Here is a 13439-nt window from a genome sequence, read left to right as displayed (position 1 = left end):
TGGTGTTATGATCTGTGGGGAACTACTGACCCACAACATGGCTGCGCTTCTGTAGTACCAATTTTAAGAAGTATCTGCTGCCTTTCACAAACCACATCAGCAGTGCCTCAATTCTTAGTGCTGATCTACCGGTTTGTGTTTGTAAAGGCTTTTGTCTTTGAAATGAGATGCTGCTTTGTCTGTTCGTCTTCCCTTCAAAAAAACACTTCTGGTTCTACTCCCCCACATCTTCCTCGTTTTACTTTTGCTCTTCCTCTGCTCCTCTTCAGTTGTCTCACTCACATTTTTCAGATTCCATCTCTCAGGCATGGCAGGGATTTTTATCTTAGTGCTCAACCCTCTCACTGTACTGTGTGATCTCGTGCAGCACAGAAATATGTGGCTTCATCGTCGGATGTCACATTCACAATTGTCATCACAAAGTGATCATCATCATCTCTGCTTATCTTAAACTTGGCCTCGCTATAACCTTCCTCATAGGACTTCTGCAGCCATGTAGAAGTACTGACTAACAACTTCAGACTGTCTCTTGGAGGCTGCTGGTACCAGAACATGTAAGAAAGCCTGGTATAATTCTGGTAGCAGGACATGTCCACAGTCTCTCCAGCTCTCTTAAGGGTTTGTTCTGGCCACTGTGTGATGAGACTTCTGACCCTAGAACCTGTATAAGTGAAAGAGAAAAACAGAAAAGGAGGTGAAGAAGTAGAGATGATAGCCAAAAAGGGCCTGCATGGCCTTGATAAGAGCCATGCTGCAGATGGATCTGTAGTGTCTCACCAGACAAGAGAACAAGCAAAAGAGCCAGCATGGCCCATTAGCTGTCCCAGAAGAGTGTGTTACTGCTCATTGTGAGTTAAGAGAGAAGAAACTAGAGAGACTGATGCTCCTCCCCTTCCTTGTTCTATTTTTTACATCGGGATTGGGCAGAGAACAAAGAGTTGATCCACCTTTGATATGAACAAAGCAAGTGTTCATGTGGCTGTAAATTTTTATCTAGTCTTTGCACTTCAAAATAGAGAAAAGCAGATTTAGATTCTTTACTGTGAGGGTGGTGAAACACTGAACAGATCGCTCAGGGAGGTGGTTGGGGCCCCATTCCTGGAGATATTTGACATGGTCCTGGGCAACCTGGTCTAGTTGAGGATGTCTCTGCTGACTGCAGAGGGAGTTGGACTAGATGACCTTTGGAGGTCCCTTCCAATCCAGACCATTCCATAATTTTTAGTTTGATTATTTTATGTTATGCTGGATTTCTTAAAAATGTTTTCTTCTAGTGGTAATAAGACTTCCAGTTCTGAAGAGAGAAACTATTTCATGGACTTGATGAGAAATGAAACAAACTGAGAATTAATTATAAGATTTTGCTGTCTAAGACCTCTGAGACAGGCAAAACAATTTCTGCTGAGCTGCATGTTCTACTCTAGTCACATTCATTAAAATGTATTGCTAATCCCAGAATGAAGGTTTTTACACAATTACATTTTCTTAGGAAACACAAAATCATTATACACTCCCTGAGAACAGGAAGTCTCTGGAAGATGTAACTCAAGACCTCTAGTGTGTCTCACAGGAATTGCCTATCATGTTGCTACCTTCTGAAGAGTAGCTAGGCTGACAGCTTTTTTTGTTTTCATTTCGAAATGCCAAGGGGGTGACAGAACGTTTGCATAGCTGTGAACAGCTGCAGGATCTGAACCTTTGTAGAACATAACAGCTGCTCCCAGGCAGGACAATGTTGGCAAGAGAGCATCGCCAAGCTCTGTGAGATGTAGAAAGACTAGCCCAAGAAGCTGCCCTGCTTTATGCTCCTGGGCAGCTTTCTGAGCCAGGCCACAGTTTTTCCAGGTTTCCCTTTCCCATGATCTTGCATCAGCCTGAACAAATTTATTCACTCTATCTGGGTCCAGTGATGATACAGCTGACTGAATCTGCTGGGCTAGGGGCATGGATTTCTAAAAATGCCAGCAGCTGCCTCTGCTTGCCCTTTGATAACATCTAACACAGCTGCCCTGCATTCACCCTTCCTCCTCCCTCCTATGCCCTTGGAGCTGCCAGCATTCTGATGCATCAAATGAGAGACTTGTTTGCAGCTGGAGCCTGTTCCTTTAAAGACCCTTAAAAAGGCCTTCCAGTCCGTGTAAAAAGGTCTGTGGGATGTTCAGCAGCCTGAAGCAGAAGAGGCTGTTTCCATTTCAGGCAGAGATCTGTTGTCTTAAAAAAAAGAAGTGGGAAGAGGAGAGGGTGGGAGGAGGTGTTCCAATTTCAACCTGAATGCAAAGGAGTCTGCTCATCCCTTACAGTTGTCACTGAATGGCCTGAAGCAGTTTGTCTGCCGGATGACCTCCAAGTTGTGTCTCACAATCACAGAACCACAGAATCAATCAGGTTGGAAAAGACCTTCAAGATCATCATCACCCTGTCTGCCTTCATTTGGGATCACTTTGCTCCATGGCACACACTATAGAATTCTGATAATCACAGCAGCCCTTGAGAAAGGGACCTTTGAGAGGCAGAGAGGAGAATAGGAGGGGCCCAGGTCCACCAGATGTCTGCCAACAAGGCCTTGAGCTCTGGCATTAGCCTGGGAAGAGGTCAGTAGTGTCCTCTTGTTGATTGAAGCAAGCAGCATAGAGAGTCTCAGGGAGAACCTTTTCTGTAGGGATTACCAGCCAGCCCTAGGAGATGCCTTTCCTGCTGGTCAGTTAAAGATCAGCATAGACTGAACATGTAACAAGGGAAAACAAAAAAAGAGTACTGAGATAAATTGGAGATATGCTCAAGCTTGCCAATTCCACCACTGAGTTTTCCTGAACTTTGAATGGATTCTAACCCTGTAAAAAGAAGGAAAAGGTAGCTGTCCTTCATAGCTTATGAGTTACCTCATAGGTTGTTAGAGCTGTATCTCAGGAAAAAGTGTTATTTGAAAATATCTGATGACAGCCTGTGCCAGAGAGGTGAAAACATCCACAGGGAGATCAAGCCACACAGCTGACTGCTCACGTCTCTCCACCCCAGCAGGACTGGGGTAAAAGTGAGAAAACTCATGGGTTGAGGTTAAGAAAGTTTATTAATTTCAATATAATAATGATAATTGTTTATTAGAAGGAAAATAACAGAGAGAAATAAAGCACAAGACAGACAAGTGATGCAAAGGAGGGAGGAGGAGGCAAGTGGCCTCTTGAACTGGGGGATGGGGTCGGGGAGCAGTGTGTTCCCCTGGAAATTCATGAAGAATTAGTTCAGGACCTGCTGAGCCATCTGGACACCCACAAGTCCATGGGACCAGATGGGATCCATCCCAGGGTGGTGAGAGAGCTGGCAGCTGAGCTGGCCAAGCTGCTCTCCATCATTTTCCAGCAGTCCTGGCTCACCGGAGAGGTCCCAGGAGACTGGAAAGTGGCCAAGGTGATCCCCATCCACAACAAGGGTGGGATGGAGGAACCTGGGAACTACAGACCTGTCAGCCTGACCTCAGTGCCAGGGAAACTGATGGAGCAGGTTATCTTGGGGGTGATAAGAGCGCACCTGAGGGATGGCAAAGGGCTCAGGTCCAGCCAGCATGGGTTTAGGAAGGGCAGATCCTGCCTTTCTAACCTGATCTCCTTCTATGATCAGGTGACTGCTTGGTGGATGTGGGAGGCCTGTGGATGTGGTCTGTCTGGACTTCAGCAAGGCCTTTGACACTGTCCCCCACAGCAAACTGCTGGCTAAGCTGTCAGCCCATGGCTTGGATGGCAACACTCTGTGCTGGGTTAGGAACTGGCTGGAGGGCCGGACCCAGAGAGTGGTGGTGAATGGTGCCACATCCAGCTGGCAGCTGTCACTAGTGGTGTCCCTCAGGGATCTGTGCTGGGCCCCATCCTCTTTAACATCTTCATAGATGATCTGGATGAGGGCATGGAGTCAGTCATCAGCAAGTTTGCAAATGACACTAAGCTGGGTGCAGATGTGGCTGGGTTGGAGGGCAGAAGGGCTCTGCAGCAGGACCTTGACTGCCTGGACAGATGGGCAGAGTCCAAGGGGATGGCATTCAATAGGTCCACGTGCAGGGTGCTGCACTTTGGCCACAACAACCCCATGCAGAGATACAGGCTGGGGTCGGAGTGGCTGGAGAGCAGCCAGACAGAGAGGGATCTGGGGGTGCTGATTGATACCTGCCTGAACATGAGCCAGCAGTGTGCCCAGGTGGCCAAGAGAGCCAGTGGCATCCTGGCCTGCATCAGGAATGGTGTGGCCAGCAGGAGCAGGGAGGTCATTCTGCCCCTGTACTCTGCCCTGGTTAGACCACACCTTGAGTACTGTGTTCAGTTCTGGGCCCCTCAGTTTAGGAGGGACACTGAGATGCTTGAGCGTGTCCAGAGAAGGGTGACGAGGCTGGGGAGAGGCCTTGAGCACAGCCCTACGAGGAGAGGCTGAGGGAGCTGGGATTGTTTAGCCTGGAGAAGAGGAGGCTCAGGGGAGACCTTATTGCTGTCTACAACTACCTGAGGGGTGTTTGTGGCCAGGAGGAGGTTGCTCTCTTCTCTCAGGTGGCCAGCACCAGAACAAGAGGACACAGCCTCAGGCTGCGCCAGGGGAGATTTAGGCTGGAGGTGAGGAGAAAGTTCTTCCCTGAGAGAGTCATTGGACACTGGAATGGGCTGCCCGGGGAGGTGGTGGAGTTGCCGTCCCTGGAGCTGTTCAAGGCAGGATTGGACATGGCACTTGGTGCCATGGTCTGGCCTTGAGCTCTGTGGTAAAGGGTTGGACTTGATGATCTGTGAGGTCTCTTCCAATCCTAATAATACTGTGATACTGTGATCTGCTCACCACCAACCAGCCAATACCCAGTCAGTCTCAGAGTAGCAACCCCCACCCCAGTCAAACTCTCTCCTGCCTTACTGGTGAGCATGATGTCATATGGGATGGAACATTCCTTTGGTCACTTGGGGTTAGGTGTCCCAGCTGTTTCTCCTACCAGCCCTTTATCCACCCTCAGTCTGCTTGCTGCCAAGACAATGTGAAGAACAGAAGAGGCCTTGGCTCTGTACAAACACTGCTCAGAGCAACTATGACATCTCTGTGTTATCAACTCTGTTTGCAGCACAAAAAGAAAACAGCCCCATACTCACCACTGCAAACAAAATTAACTCTGCCGCAGCTGACCCAGCCAAAACCTCTGCGTACTGAAATTCTTCTCTGCCAAAAATGAGCCTGCGTAGAACACCTCATAGTTAAGTAAAACCCATCATTCAGTAACAAAGCAGTTATTATCATACAGAGTAGGTGAGAGAAATGCATCCAAGGCGCTATGGGGAACATGGCCACAGCTGAACCATTTGTCTTAGGAGGCAGTGAGGAGCTTTTCTTTCATACTCAGTGAATTGATCTTTGAACATTTTCATTTGGAAGAAGACTGTGTCCTGTATCATAAACACACACACACTGCACTCTAGAAAAGGAGTTTGCTCAGATGAACTGAACAGCACCGAGGAGTTTGGGGCTTGGCTTGCTTAGTTTTCAGAGTAAATGTGTGGTGTCTTACTGTGCATTGCCTGCAACTTAGAGCTTAGAGCTTCCAGCAAAACACATCTGCACTCTTAAGAAGAGCACCACCAGCACAGAGGAATCTCAGAGGGGTGTGGAGGCTGCTCACAACAGGTGCTGCGTGCAAGAATGAGGTAGACAAACAAGCACTCATCTTCCAAAGCCCTAGTGAGTTTACAGCTGGAAGGCTGCCCTCTGAAATCATTCTAAAAGAGCTCTCTCTCCTAGGAAAGGTGTATGATTAACTGATCTGCCATTGGTCCTTTCTTCCAGTGCCTGCTAATTGCCCACAGTTGGATCTTCCAATTTTCCACTGTGTACTTTTTGCCTGGAAAAACCTTGGAGGAGAGATAAGGCCACCTCAAAAAAGGTATTTCTAGCAGCTCACCCTAGCAGTCCACCAGCCTGGGCGTGAGGTTGTGGCAGGACCATGAAGTACATACTGTTGCTCGCCTTTGTGGGTGTGGCTGGTGAGTGTGTTTCTCACTTTTGCTTTTGCAGTGTATAGGGAAGGTCTTTTCTGAGCAAATTCACAAGGTAGGCTGTGGTGGGAAAGTGAAATTCAGTTTCAGCTTCCAGAAGTTTCCAGGCAGAGTGCTATAAAACTTCTTTTGGCTGCTGCCTGTTGATAGTTGCTTGTGTCACAAGAGCAGAAGAAACGCAGACTTCACAGCGGTTTTTGACTCAGGACTGCAGAAACATATCCATAGCTCCAGACCCCATCCAGCCTCTCTCTTAGGGACTGTGAAACGCAAAGATAGTGCCCAGGCCCCGAAAGACCTGAGGCTGCTGTAAGTTTCTGACGTGTGGGCGAGTGTGCCGAGGAACTGTAGCTGCAGACCTGTATTGTCCTTACACTCGGGGCGCTACGGAGCACTGCTGCAGCCAGGGTCCTGGTGCAGACACCCGCTGGGAGGAGCAGCCAGGGCTCTAGATGCAGATCCTGAGATGCCTGTGTAGCTCTGATGGCCTTGTTTTAGGGAGCAGCAAATGAGCACCCATTAGGCACCCAGTGCTACTCAGTCGGTCAGAGAGACACAAGATTCCTTGTGCCAGGTGTTGACATATGCCACTTCTTGCCTCCCAGTTGCCCTCCCCATCAGCGGCAGTGATGATGATGATGACAAGATCGTGGGCGGCTACACCTGTGCACAGAACGCTGTTCCCTATCAGGTGTCCCTGAATTCTGGGTACCACTTCTGTGGAGGTTCTCTCATCAGCAGCCAGTGGGTCCTGTCAGCTGCTCACTGCTACAAGTCGTGAGTGCAATGCAGTTTATTCTTCCCTAAGCTCCTCCTGTCTTCCAGCTCACTGCCAGCAGGTATTCTGAGCGGTGAGATCCAACAATGTGAGTCCACTGGGACAGGAGACAAGCAAGGGATGGGTGGCGCATTCAGGAAGCTGGGCTGAGGCATCACAAGGGGTTTTCCACGCCTGCAAGTGTTTCTGTGCACGCAGACTGCTTTGTGCAGTGGCTGTGTGATAATGCAGTCCCCGCTTAGGGGCTGGGATTCCTTAGAACGTGCATTAATCTTGCTAAAACACAGTCCGTGGGCAACAGGGAGATGAATGTGGCCGGGGTGCAGGCGAGTGCATGTGGTAAGAGGGAGACTGCCATCCCCTGCCGGGAGCAGCAATGTGTGTGCCACTCCTCCTCTTCTGCAGTCGTATCCAAGTGCAGCTCGGCAAACATAACCTGGCAGCCACGGAATCGACTCAGCAGTTCATCAACTCCGCTAAAGTCATCCGCCACTCCGGCTACAGTGCCTACACTCTGGACAATGACATCATGCTCATCAAGCTTGCCACAGCAGCCAAGCTCAACCGAGCTGTCCAGACAGTTCCTCTGCCTACTTCCTGCGTGGAAGCTGGCACCACATGCCTCATCTCTGGCTGGGGCAACACACTCAGCAATGGTGGTGAGTATGCTGTGGGGATGTAGAGCACCGTGTGGGACTGAGAGGCACCCTGAGGCCTCTCAGTTAAGTCCAAGCAGTACAGAGTAAGCACAGACAAGTGCTGCAATGCATCTTTGGGGTGACCAGATTGTGTAGGCAGTAATCAATTAGCTGCTTTAAAGGCAAGCTTCTGCAAAGCCCTTCCTCTGCTTTGCTGGTACAATCAGGGATCCACTCGAGTCATCCCCGTTCCATTCAGCAGCATGCTCGCACTGCCACAGCTTCTGTGGCCTGCTGCTAGCAGCTGCACAGTGCCAAGCTCCAGCAGTTTAACTAAGACCAGAAGAGCTGCTGGTCCTCCAAGGAGAAGATCGAGAGTAGCTCCTAGCTCTGTGCTTGCCAATCAGTGTTTTTCCAGATATCAGAAAAGGTCACATGGCTGCAGTGTAGGACGTGGGGTCTATGGGGAGAAGCTGTTCCCTCTAAACAAAAGCAATCCATGCTGTGATTCCACTTCACAGGAACAAAGAGAGCTAAAACTGGTTGTTGAGTGATTGCTTGTCTGCCAGGAAAGATCTTCTTGCAACGAACTCAGAGATGTCATCACCCACCTCTCCTTGGTTTCTTGTAGATTCCTACCCAGACGACTTGCAGTGCCTGAATGCTCCTGTACTCTCCGCAAGCGACTGCAGCAAAGCCTACCCTGGGCAAATTACAAGCAACATGATCTGCGTGGGATTCCTGGAGGGAGGAAAAGACTCCTGCCAGGTAAAACATCTGCCTCTCCCTTCCCATGTCTTTCTCTCCTGGCCTTTGCTAGTACAGGAGCCATTCTATCCGAGAATCCACTGAACTCACTCGAGCTGAACGTTGGGACATTGTTGGAGGAATGCTGCACCAGAGAGTTAGATGTAATGACAAGGACTTTAGAGCTTAGAACACAGATGTTAGTTTGGGAGTCACTGGGAGACAAATAGCCAGTATCCCAAGATTCATCCAGTCTGGAAAGTGAGCACACCTGGCGACTGTTCTTCGTTACACACGTGCCTGGCTCCACGGATCTCTTGGGCAGAATGATGTTTAAGATGCACACCCTGAGTGTGTGCCAAGGACTGCATCCATCAGAAACAGGCAGTGTCATCATCCTTAGCTGGGGCGCAGTGAGGCACAGTAGCATCAGGCACAGAGTGGCAGTCAGAGATTACTTCCCATAGAACTTCTGTGTCAAAAAAGCTCAGTGGAGCTCCCTCCCTCCCTCGCATTTCTGGCGCTTCTGGCTCAGCACTTACACTGCCACCACTGGCTGAATGTCCTCATTCTTCCTGTGCACAGGGTGATTCTGGTGGTCCAGTAGTCTGCAACGGGCAGCTCCAGGGCATTGTTTCCTGGGGTATTGGATGTGCCAACAAAGGCTACCCTGGAGTGTACACCAAGGTCTGCAATTACGTCTCCTGGATCAAATCGACTATATCTGCCAACTGAGACACTCCCCCTGTGTGACCTCCTTTTTCTCCTCATCATTTTCTTCTCTTCTGGGACAGGACATGCAAAGATTATAAAAAAATAAATATTCTCAGACACCTCTTCTTTGTGCAGTGTTTCTCTGGGTGCCTCCATAGGGAGTGGTAAGCAGCTGAGAGAATCTGCTGCATCGTGCAGGCAGCACACTCCTACTGCAGAAAACAGCAGGCAGCAACAGGAGTGCTCAACATTGCCCTCATGCCCACCCCCCCCAACAGTGTGACTGAAGAGTTCCTCATGGAACCTTCCCCAGAGCTCTTCTTGGTGAATGGCTCAACCTCTTGCTAGGGCTTTTTTTGCTCATGTACTTTTACTGTTGAGGCTGTTGTCAGCATCTTTTTACTCAGTCCAATGATTGTGTTGGCACTGCGTGGTTTTCCTGAAAGATTCAAAAGGACAGAGATATTCCTGGGTTCTGGTTTCATCTCCTCCTGGCCCCAGCTGGTACTGGAATGGGAAGTCCACGAAAATGCTGACCATGTTGCCAGTGGGATGTGTAGCTGTCTCCTAAAGCCATTGAGATAGGCCCAGTATAGGAACAGGATCAGACTGCAACTTTGTGTCCTGTTTTTCTGGAAGCATGGGATGAATTCCTTCTTCTCAGCATCTGGTCAGGAGAGGTGTAGCACAGGGATGTTAATGGTATGTTACATACAATCGTGAGGGATGTTAATGGTATGTTACATACAATCGTGTGTAACAGGTTTGTTAATGTCCTGCTTAACGGGACAGAGCACCCTCTATTGTGTGCAGGCAATGCAAAACTGGGGAGAGCTTCCAGAGGGACCTCAGCAAGATGGGTAAATGAACCAGTGGAAGTTTTGTGAAGCTTAGCAAACTGGACTAAAATAGGCATATTTAAAAAACCCACTTAAACATAAGAAAATAAGAGAGGAATAGGTGGGAGAGAGGAGAGAGAAAAAAATGGGTACAGAATGAGTAGAGGATTAAAGTAAGAGGCAATCTATGGGTAGAAGAGAAATGAGGCAAGGCAGTGAATACAAGAAGAAAGGAGAGTCAAAACGTGTTTCAAAAATGGAATAGTGTAGGAAGGAAATGAGAGAGAAGTGGAAGACCATACCACCTCTTCCTTTAAGCAGGCAGAGCTGGTGATCACGAGAGGAAATCTGGTACAGTCAAACACAGGTTTGTGCTTGTGCTGTGGCCAGATCCCTGATTGTGTGGAAGGGTTTGTGCTGTGCTGCTCTAGCTTTGCAGTCACTGTGTGTCTTGCTCAGCACAGAAGTATGTGCCTGAGTCATTGAGCAGGACATGATCTATCTTCATAGATAAGCGGCTGCCCTTAGTCGCAGTGCTCTGGACATGGTTTCTGAATTCCTTTGCAATCTCTGCTGTGCCACCTTCCATTGAGTAGAGAACCAACTGCAGAGTGGCATCCTTCCCCAGGGGCAGTTTGTACCAGTATAAGGTCAAGAATACATTTGTCTTCTGAGAGCAGTCCAGAGTCACAGAGTCTCCCACTTGGACAACTGTGTCTGGCGATTGGTGGAGTGCCTGGCCTGTAAGGAGAAGGGAAGAGATGTGAGAAGTGTCACATGTTGAAAACAATGTGAAAGCACATCTTGGAAGTGTGACATGGGATAGGGTGGCATGAGAATATCAGCAAGGTATAAGTCAGCATCCCATTTCTCTGAGAGAGACATGCAGGAGAAATAAAACTTCACAAAGCAGCTTCAAACGCACTAGAAAATGTATTGGGTAAAGAAATTACTTCAGTCCTCTCAACCAAACTATTCAGATAGGTCAAAAAAACCCCCAAAAACCCAAGCCCCAGGTTTGTAGCTCTGTAGAATGTTCAGAGTAAAGAGGTGGTGGAAAAGATGACCTCGTACATTGCCCATCCTCCCCCTGGAAGTACTGGGGAATGGAACACGACCAGCAATTGGGGAGGCAGCTGAGGCAGCTACCACAACTCCAGTGCAGCTGTTCAAGTGGAAGGGAAACTTGCTTACCCATGGGGGCCAGGATGGCCATAAGGACCCACTGGAGAACCATGGACAGAAGCCACCTCTTTCCAGCAACCTCCCAGTGGTGACAACACAGGCAGAATGATGCACCAAGAGGAAAGGTCGAGAGAGAAAGAGATGCCTCTTTGCAGGTGGGCAGGGCAATGAAGGAGAGCAGCTGCCTGCCTGGGAACAGTGGGGACTGGCATCTGTATGCAGGCATCAGGTGCACACATGCTGCTCCGCCAACTTCCTGCCATGTATGTGTGCACGTAGGCAGGAGGCAAAGTGTTATGCCAGCAGCATGGTGGGGCTGCACAGCAGCCCGAGTGCGTGCACAGCACAGACAGGCAGAGAGGCACCAAAGGAGGGCAAGAGCAAAAGAGCTCAGAAGTGCATGTTTGTGTCTGTGCTGTCTCCTCTCCAGACGCCCTCATGCATCGAGACTCCCAGCCCTGCAAGCAGCCCTGTGGAGTCTTCTTGGCTGATCCCAGTGCCCCTTCTTATGTTGCCCAGGTATGGGGAGCGCTGCCGGCGGTCATCCTGCTGTCTGGTTGTAGCATGGGAGATTTCTCTAACTGCTCTTCTTTTCCTCCTCAGGGAGATCTCAAGGGGAGAAAAGGCTGCCTTTGGCTCGGTACTGGGACTGCCTCTAGGCAGACTGCACCATGCAGCAAGTTCACCATGAGATGTGATGCTACAGACTTGCCTTCTGCAGAAGAGAAGAGCTGCTTGCTGTTCTCCCTTCTGCAGAATTCTGCACAGGAGCAGAAGAATGAGAATGGACAGATCTGGAGAAGAAGTCCTGCCTCCTTCTCTACGTGGGGCACAGCCTTGGTCACCAGCCCAAGGCTGGGACAAATCACTGGTGGCAGGAAGTAAGGCTCCCAGTTTGTGCCCCTCACTCTGTGCATCAGAGCCCCAGTGCCGTTCCTGGACATCTGTGCCATGCTGTGGCCCCTGCAATGTGCAGCAAGGGAAAGGTTAACCCATGACAAAGAGCAAGAGCCTGACTGCTGAAAGCTGTCATAGACTTTGCAGGGAAGATGTTCCCCTGGATGAATATTATGTAAATTAAGTGAAGAAGGAGAGAAGGCAAGACAACAAGATGGGGGAAGGCTAGAATGTAGTGGAGACAATGAGTGGAAAGGGATTGTCTTGCCTCATTCAGCTCCAGTGAGGACAAAAGCAGGTCCCTTTCGTTGAGGGGGAAGGTTTGTGCTCAGCTCCCTCAGCAGCTCAGCCACTGTGGTTCACCATCAGCACAGTAATACGTGCCCGAGTCATTGAGAAAGGCATGGTTTATCAAGAGCTCTATCCTGTCTCCTTGTATCTCACTGCTCTTGAAACGGCCTCGGAAATTCTCCTCAACATCTGCTTTAACACCCTCTACTGCAGAAGCCACTGCAGTCAGCCTGGAGTCCTTCTCCAAAGGCATCCTGTACCAGAACATAGCTGTGCTGGAGGACCTCTTCTTGGAACAGCTCAGATTCACAGACTGGCCTTGTCGCACCACAGTGTCTGGGGACTGCTCCAGAGGCAATGCTGGAATGGAAAAGGAGAAATATTGGGAAGGAGGGGAAAATGGAAAAACCTGAGCTAGGTGCTGTGTGCTAGAGGAGGGAGCACAGGAGGCTAGGGAGCAGCAGAGGGGATGGCACAGTCCTTCAGCTCAGCAGGTGCATTTGCAATCTCTCTGCAATGGTCAGGAAGTATTCCTGGGCAGTTTCTGTCCAAAGCAGCAGTCTTTTGGAGGCTGTGCCCAGAAGCAAAGCAGGCAGCCATCACAGGAGATTCAGGGACTCCTGCCCACCTCACTCATTGCCCAGCCTTAACACTGGAGGTTCTGGGGACAGGAGCACTGGCAGCAACTGAGTACACAGGTGGGACAGCAGCAGTGGAATCAAAGTAGGTATGCAGGGGTGAGGTGAGGTGACTTACCTACAGGGGCCAGTATGGCCACAAAGAACCAGCAAGGAAGCATGGGGGTGAAGCCCTCTCCTTCCAGGGCCCCACCTGTTGTAGTTGCCCAGAGATACTAAAAGAGGAAGTGCTAAGTGAGGAGGAGACATGCTGGGGCTGGGCAGGACATGAACTGTGCAAAAGCATTGGCTGGCTGGGAACGTGTGGCAAGGACACACACAGCCACAGGAGAGCAAAACCCCTGCAGGGATGGGGCTGGGGGTGCAGGGAGAGGAGAAGGGGATTGCATGGGCAGAACTGTGCTGAGGGTGCGTGGGAGTGGGAGTGTGTGCAAGGCAGAGTAGTGCTGAAAGATGCCTGCCTCTCTCTGAAGACCCTGAGAGCTGGAAAATGAGGTATGAAGCACACACAGGAGTTCCTTGCAGTTGCCCATGCGTTTTTGGTCTCTCCCCCAACCATGGCTCATTCTTACACACACCATACGCTCCTCTCCTCCTGGCTGTGTGAGGAGTCTTTTCTCTATGCAGAGAAATTAACATCGGTGGGAGGCAGGGCAGGGAAAGACACCAAACCAGCCCAAGCGTTCTGCCTGCTGAGGGGTCTC

The 13439-nt window shown here is 49.8% G+C and overlaps 1 protein-coding gene and 1 gene segment (V, D, J or C); one reads left to right on the top strand and one right to left on the bottom strand.

The window, feature by feature from the left end:
* Positions 1-12896, bottom strand: part of LOC135182062 (T-cell receptor beta-2 chain C region-like) — a 31883-nt gene extending 18987 nt beyond the window's left edge. The window contains 2 exon segments of the C gene segment in view: positions 10168-10465; positions 12854-12896. Of these exon segments, the coding sequence occupies positions 10168-10465; positions 12854-12896 (341 nt within the window).
* LOC135182063 (trypsin I-P1-like) lies at positions 5921-9004 on the top strand. 2 transcript variants are annotated; one of them, XM_064155802.1, is made up of 5 exons: positions 5921-5996; positions 6614-6785; positions 7192-7445; positions 8056-8192; positions 8757-9004. In XM_064155802.1, exons 1-5 carry the CDS (start codon positions 5957-5959, stop codon positions 8904-8906), a joined length of 753 nt encoding a protein of 250 aa, XP_064011872.1. In that variant the 5' UTR covers positions 5921-5956; the 3' UTR covers positions 8907-9004. The 2 variants fall into 2 exon arrangements, with proteins under 2 accessions (XP_064011872.1, XP_064011873.1); XM_064155803.1 differs by lacking the exons at positions 5921-5996; positions 6614-6785 and adding an exon at positions 6844-6874.
* Positions 12897-13439: the final 543 nt, after the last annotated feature.

The sequence above is a fragment of the Pogoniulus pusillus genome, chromosome 15 (assembly GCF_015220805.1).
Source record: "Pogoniulus pusillus isolate bPogPus1 chromosome 15, bPogPus1.pri, whole genome shotgun sequence".
NCBI lineage: Eukaryota > Metazoa > Chordata > Aves > Piciformes > Lybiidae > Pogoniulus > Pogoniulus pusillus.
The sequence above is the reverse complement of the archived record's forward strand: the minus strand, read 5'-3'. Positions and strand labels throughout refer to the sequence as shown.

Coding starts and splice junctions, on each gene's coding strand:
- LOC135182063 (XM_064155802.1), top strand. CDS start 5,957: ATGAAGTACATACTGTTGCTCGCCTTTGTGGGTGTGGCTG. Junction 5,997..6,613: donor CGCCTTTGTGGGTGTGGCTG/GTGAGTGTGTTT, acceptor CTTGCCTCCCAG/TTGCCCTCCCCATCAGCGGC. Junction 6,786..7,191: donor GCTGCTCACTGCTACAAGTC/GTGAGTGCAATG, acceptor CCTCTTCTGCAG/TCGTATCCAAGTGCAGCTCG.